This window comes from Halyomorpha halys, unplaced genomic scaffold (assembly GCF_000696795.3).
Source record: "Halyomorpha halys isolate HHAL.00 unplaced genomic scaffold, Hhal_1.1 Scaffold273.1, whole genome shotgun sequence".
NCBI classification, from domain to species: domain Eukaryota; kingdom Metazoa; phylum Arthropoda; class Insecta; order Hemiptera; family Pentatomidae; genus Halyomorpha; species Halyomorpha halys.
This window is the reverse complement of record NW_027106425.1, coordinates 151,200-158,535: the sequence shown is the minus strand read 5'-3', so window position 1 is coordinate 158,535 and position 7,336 is coordinate 151,200. Positions and strand designations below refer to the sequence as shown.

Sequence of the window (7,336 nt, the reverse complement as noted above, 5' to 3'; positions counted from 1 at the left end):
TATATATACAGAAAAAATAGAGTAAACTATCATTATAAAAAAACGTCCTTTTTAAAATTATTTTTCCTCGGATTGAGCCCATTGCACCTAAAACAGCGGAAAGCGTGTCCAGTATTTTTGGATGTAGAATTGCAAAAAAATAAATAAATAAAAAAAATGGTTAAAATCGGGGCCCCCTCTCATGACCATTTTCTTGTGAGTGGATCTGTAGTTTAGTGAGTCTGCCTTTAATGCTTTTATTTTATTTTTATACATGGTTTTTCAAGTTTTAATCTGAAACAAAAATATGTACTAATTATCTCAAAGAAAGAAAAAAAATTCCCAACGAAGGTATCAAAATATTTTCATTGTTATGAATTATTTAGGTTATTATAAACAAATTAATGCGTGTGTTCAACTACTTTATTAGTTAAATGTAAAAGTTAGCATTCATTTTTTGTTGTTAAAAGTTAAACAACATTAAGACAGGTTCGGCATCTTTATTCCTCAGCAGCAGTGAATGTCTTTGTCTCGCAAGTTTCAATTATACTTATTCGTAAAAAATTAAAGTCATTGATCGGACTTAAGTTTTTCGTTTAATGCCATCTCAATAAAATAAATCTAGTGGTATTTTTGGTAGAAAGCGAGAGAATAACACGTGTTTCGGCCAATCCTACTGTCCTAATGTACAGGGTAATCACTTTGAACATTAATTATGAATGTTAATTTTTAAATTTTATTAATAAATTATTACATAACATAACATATTAATTTATTTATGAAAATATTTAGTTAGGCATGAAAAACTCCTAAACAAAGCCTTAACGGAAATACGTTCATAACGATTTGTTCTCTTGTTTTAATTTATATATTCAACTTGGGCACTTAACACTGGAACAATCTATATGGTTTTACCTAAGTACATTGACACTAGAATTTAAATTTTGATAGCAATGATGGGTGGGTAGTAATTTCTGGATAAAACCCCCAGCAAATTTGTAGTTCAGGCCACCAAAGCCTGCAGAACGACTCGCAAACTAATTAATTGCATTTAAAAATTAAACCATTATCGAGATTACATGTTGTCCTTGAGTGAGAGCGATTTTAATATATTCCTAGGTGTCCCCAACAATAACATAATATAAAGTTTTTTTTTTATTTATTTAATGTGATTTACAACTGTACAAATAATAAATACAATAAGTAAATATGTTGTATGTTTCATATACACTTGAAAATCTTGGGAAGGAACCACCCATCGGTGGTACTTCAAGCATTAATTTAAATTAGAAGGTCCCGTGGCCATCTTCTTTCAGACGCATCGGAGGAATATCAGAGATTGTTAAGGATGAAAGATTAAGAATTAATGGGTTGGGATGGGTAAGGAGTTTGGAATGAAAAGAAGCATATCTGTTTTGGGCCAAATCTGCAATGAATGGGATGTTAAGCTCTTTGTGAATGAGTTTATTTGTAACGTAATAAGGAGCATCAAGGATTTTACGTAGGATTTTGGATTGTAAGGATTGGATGCGGGAGGAATTTGATGGTTTGGTGGAGCCCCAGAGCTCAATTCCATATGTCCAAATTGGTCTGATTATCGGAGTGTATACTAATTTTTTGTAGTGAATGGGAAGTTTAGAGCGTTTATCAAGTAAGTGTTGTAGCAATCGGAATCTATGAGGAGTTTCTTGTCGTTTCAGTCTTGTGTGTGGATTCCAAGTAAGTCTCTTGTCAAGATGGAGTCCTAAGTATCGAATCTGTTCAACAGGCGTTAGTGGAGTATTTAGAAAGGATACTGTAGGACAGGAGGGTAGAGGTTTACGACGGAGAGTAAAGGTGATCTGAGGGATTTGTCTGGATTTATTTTGATACCATTCTTCAATTGATGTTATGTGTGCCTGTAGTGTTTGTGATTCATTAGTTGGGTCGTTGTTTACAGACAGTATACATTTGTCATCAGCATATGTTGTTAGGACTGTGTTAGGGTGGGTTGAGATGTCAGCTGTATAAACCGTATAATATAATATAAACTAGCTTAATTATTTATTGGAGTACCTGATGTCTTCAGGCATTTCAAAATGATTGGAATCACGCTATACAAAACTATATATTTCATTCATATATTAAAATTTGTGTTTTATAGGTGAATGTAGTGATTTTTTAATACTAAATTACAGACGACGAATTTGGTGAAAAAACAGTCTCCATCTTATTAGACGGCGAAGAATCAGAAATGGTCTTCATTGACCATCCTAGTTCAGAAATGTCGGTGAGTTATCATTTGATTCAGTTTTAGCATATAATAATTTTTTTTTCAATTATCTAGTGTTATCTTTTTATGAAAAGGTGGAAAACTCATTGTCGACGTACGAACCTCACGCTGCAGTTGTTGTCTACTCGGTCGTGGACAGAGCTACGTTTAAGGCTGCAGAGGAAATCCTCAACTACCTGTGGAGGGAAAGCTACACTCAGGAAAAGACAGTCATACTCGTTGGAAATAAAGTGGATTTGGCCAGAGCAAGAGTCATCACTAATAGTGGTCAGTCACATTCAATACTAATCATCATTAGAAGTGGTTCATATTGTAATCATAAAAACTTTGTATGCTCTTTTTATGTTCCTACTGATGGTAGGAAAGCTTTGTATTCTTTCTCCTTTGTATGGAATAAGGACATAAAAAAAAATCATCAGAATCGAAAAACGTTTCAGCCACCCAAGATACAAATTCTGTTCCGTATCTGTCTGCAATCGAATTGGTGGACAGGCATAATCGATCGATCCATCGATTAGCATCTAGTTAGTCCCGTATCGGTTTGTCAGATCCTATCAATCACTTTGTCATCCACGCGTAAAGGAATTTTTATCGGTACACTTATATTTCAAAAAACTTTCCATTTGATTTGGCCTAAAGTTAAAGGGATTTAGAGGGCTTATATGAAAATAGTCCTGCATTGATTTTATCAAATTATTTACTCTACTTTCTCCTCACTACGCGCAAATGTATTATTCTTCACACGCGTAGAATCTACCTTCCGGACGCACCATGTGTTTGCTGTGGATATAGTGAAGATGTATCCACAGATCTTTGTAAACCCTCTTGACCGAAAGTACCAGCATATTCTTTAGAGGCTCACCCCCCCACCGATGAGGTGCAGGAATTCGAATTGTGTACGGTCACTTATGGAGAAAAGGCATCCGCGTTTCTTGCTCAAAGAGTAATTAAAATTGCTCAAGACAAAAAAATTCACCATCCACTAGCATCAAAGGTCCTGTTGGAGGACGTATATGCTGATGATATTGCTACTGGTACTTCAACTATCTCAAATGCTATTGCGCTCAAGCAGGATGTAATAGCCTTATTAGGTAAGGCTGGATTTAAGCATAGCAAATGTTCAAGCAATTGTCCTGCACTCTTAGATAATATCAGCGATTCAGAGTTTGGGAGTTCTGATGTCACATAAATTTACGAAGCGGAGCCTAAAATAAAAGATTACAATGGGATTCCTAAAGCAATGTTTTCAGCAAAGATTTAATTGCTCCGCCATGGAACCCTCCTAAGAGAGCGATCTTATCTACTATCGCCCGTATTTACGACCCCTTAGGCTTCCTTTCTTCTGCCCTGTTTTACCCTAAAATTATTCTACAGAGAATGTGGCTGTAAAAGATAGGACGGGTTGATAGCGCACCCCCTGAAATCTGCAACAGATGGCGTCTTTTTCTCTAACAGCTTCACTGCATGAGCCAAATTAGCATACCCTGATGTTTTTTTTTTTCTTGATAGTGTATCTTCTTATAAAACGATTGGTTTCAGTGAAGCTTATGATAAAGGATACTCGGTAATAGCTTAATTGAGATTTATAACAACTGGTGGGATTCGAACATTACTATTGAAGAAAAAATAAAGTTGGCCCCAATCAAACACATGACAGTACCTCGCATCGACCTCTCTGGAGCATTGTTGCTAACTCTGCTCTTCCAATCTTGTGAGGTTTTAATTACTTAACATTCCCAAGACTGAGTTTTTCACTGAATCACAAGTTGTTTTAATATTGTTATCTACACCTTCTGAAAATTTAAAAACATTTTTTTATAGCATCTGAAGGAAATCCGTCAGATTTCAGTTCTCGCGGGCACTTCTTTCGCCCACTGATAAAGGATCAATAAACGTTCTAGTCTCCTCTCCCTCCTACGTCCGGTATGTAGGAGGGACTCTCAACAGCAAATCTGTCGTTCATTTGCCACGAGTCGAACCGCATTGCCATGAGTGACTTGCAGGATCTTACTGGCTAGTGGGAGGAGGCACATAGGTTTGTAGGCTTTTAGCGTTTCCTTATCCCTACTACCTCTCTTGTAGGGCAATCTCAAGTTACAATCCTTCACTTGCTTGGAAAGTGCCCCCTGTACAAACACTCGTTGAATATCACCAAACAACCCCTCCTAATAATAATAACGGGTACATTAGGAGCACTTGAGGATTTCAGCATCTATGCAATCTAGTCCAGTACTCCACGATATCCGATATTTTGCTCGCAAACCATAATAATTAATTTTTCAATTGAGATACACGAAATGACGAAGAGAAAATCCCTCATTAATGGAGTTATTGACTGGAAAATATACTCATTACTTTCGTTTTCAGCACATCGATGGATTCTGGATGAAATACAAGAAATTTATTTTAGTAGGACCAGGACTCCGCGATTCCGTGCAGCGTTTGTGAATAATTTGCTTATGTTAACTGACGCAAAACCAAGTCATTCCACGAGAGAATAGGATTTTCTCGCAGTCACATAGGCTTGTAACTATTTTAACCCATATTTGTACGATAGAAAATTTTACATTTACACGGGCCATAAACCTGAAAATATGTAAAACTCAAAATACGCGGTTGATTAGATGGAAAATAATACAAGAAGATTTTGATAACTTTCCTTCGATCTTTTTGATGCCATTCTAAAACTACAAGAATACATAATTAGAATAAGCACTAGGGCTACTATGGTAAATATAGTAAAATTTAAATGCATCATAATCGGAGTGCTCTGAAAAATATCTCTATATCATTCCACACATCAGTCAAAAACGTTGGAGACACCTTAGACGAAAATAAATCCTGGAGACCTTTAAAAGAAGGAAATAAAAAAAGGCATCGACAAGTTATGTTCGCGGTAAAGGAAGGGAAGGAGTGTGGAGGAATTGAGACGGGATTCCAGTTGTGTTGAGGATTGAAATGGGAACATAGTAGATGGCGGGTTAGGAGATGGAGCTTAGGATAGAAACCAGCGGCGGAATGGAAAGAAGAGGTATTATTGAGAACTATTCGAGGAAGAGATGAACCAACGTATTCAAGAAAAGGAGAATTCGAGAGAACCAACATATTCAAGAAAAGAATTCTAGAGAACCAACTTATTTTTGTTCTCTCCGTCTGGTAAGGTTAACCTTTCATAACTGAAAATTACATGGAAAGCTTTTTTATTATCTTAATATTTTTTTTGTAGACCAGTTAGTTTCCGTCTTGTCACTTTATTTAATTTAAAAGTAGTTCATAACATATTTACAGAAAATTAGATAAAAGTTGTACAATTAATAATGTTATTTACAAAAGTGAATTTCTTTGACATCTTAGGTTTAATTACACTTTCCCGCACGTGATCTTGATGTGTTATATTGAATTATTTGTTCTGGTTCCTGCTGAGTTGCAGCATAATCATAATCATTACTTAAATGTACATGAACCGGAGATGAATTTTTACAAACTACTATTTTGTTTTGAATGAATCATAATGAAAATCTAAAAAATAAAAAAAAAAAATCAATACCAATACAAGAATATTTTTGATAAATAAATCATGACCTAAAGTATAATTAGTATTGTCCCAAACAAAACATTAAAAAAAAAAAATCTTAAACTGATTTTCAGCTTCAATACGTTGTGGTCATCGGTTTTTTAATATCCTCAGGTGGTGGAACAGAGTTCAGATAAAAAAAAATGATGGTTTTTTATGTATTGTGCACTTAATGGGTAACTGTTCGCACACAGCTGTATCGGTATTTAGCTGGTTGAAGATAGTTCGCTAAGATTTTCTTCTTTTCCTTTTCCCCCTCAAAGTGGGGATGAAATGACACTGATTGGTGGCACATAATACACTTGAATGAGGAACAATCACGACAGCTAGCCATTCATTAGCAAATGAAAAACGTGTATGTGGATTTCAGGAACTCTACTTAAGAAATCTAGCGGATCCAGCGCCCCTATTTTTTTTCTTGAGAACTATTTTATATCACTTATAAATACAAGAACTTTTATAATTATGCCCTTAGTAGAAAAAAAAATGTATTTCAAAATTACTGTATTCAAAAATGTAAACTAATTTTTTTTTAGATCGATAGTTTTGATTTCGATTAGGTTTATGGAATTGATGATACTCATTCTGCCCCCTCATTAAAAATTCCTGCCTTGAGAGAAAGATAACTAATTATTAAAAAATATATTTGTTCAATACCGCTGTTTTTAATTTCTTGAGCCCTACTTTTAACACATTACAATACAGGTATGGGCGTTAGTCGTAATAAAATAATTAATATAAGTCAGTTTGGAAAGGATCGAAATATTCGATCAAATCTGAGAATTGAGCTCTCTTGTGGGTTCTTACGCAAACACTGATCTCAAGAAAGCATGTTCCTAAAATTATTTAAGTTACAAAACCAACACCAACAGGAAAATAGACTCTTTGGAATTGTAATAATACATTCCTTTCGCCAATAAGGCCTTGTCTTTGGATATGATTGATAAAGACAATTATGTTATTTAGAACAAATGTGCACACAAAAGTCATGAACCACAAAGGGGTGTGACAATGATAAAGTTGATAAAGAAGAGTTATTGATGTTATGTTAATGACCAGAATTAATTGATCAACTTAGCATTAGTTGATCAATGTCAGTAGCTGTAAATATTTTTAGCAGGGACTAATTATTTGTATTATTGACAATGTTAAATTAAAAAAAAAATTATCTAAACATATATGATAGGAATTTTATTGGGTTTGTATAATTGCGTTCATTATGAGTTATGTATTAAATCTAATATATCCTGATTGCTCTCACAGTTTCTATTTCATTATGATAATACCCTGAAATCGATTCAATATAAATATAAATTGAAAATTAATAAAAGGAAAGATTTCAATGAATATGACAACACAAAAAGTAAAAATGTTGAAACATGCTTGCAAATTGATGCTTTAACACTTTTTTGGTTTGTTTTCAGAAGGGAAATCATTAGCAGCAAGTAGGGACTGTAAATATATCGAAACCTCCAGTGGGATCCAGCATAACGTAGATGAGTTACTCGTTG

At 34.4% G+C, this 7,336-nt stretch overlaps 1 protein-coding gene across 3 annotated transcripts in view; it reads left to right on the top strand.

Moving 5' to 3' along the window:
* Positions 1-7,336, top strand: part of LOC106680646 (GTP-binding protein REM 1) — a gene marked incomplete at its 3' end in the record, with an annotated part of 52,591 nt that extends 45,255 nt beyond the window's left edge. For all 3 annotated transcript variants that reach the window (XM_067044801.1, XM_067044799.1, XM_067044800.1), the window contains 3 exon segments: positions 2,157-2,248; positions 2,326-2,518; positions 7,250-7,336. In XM_067044801.1, the coding sequence (XP_066900902.1) occupies positions 2,157-2,248; positions 2,326-2,518; positions 7,250-7,336 (372 nt within the window).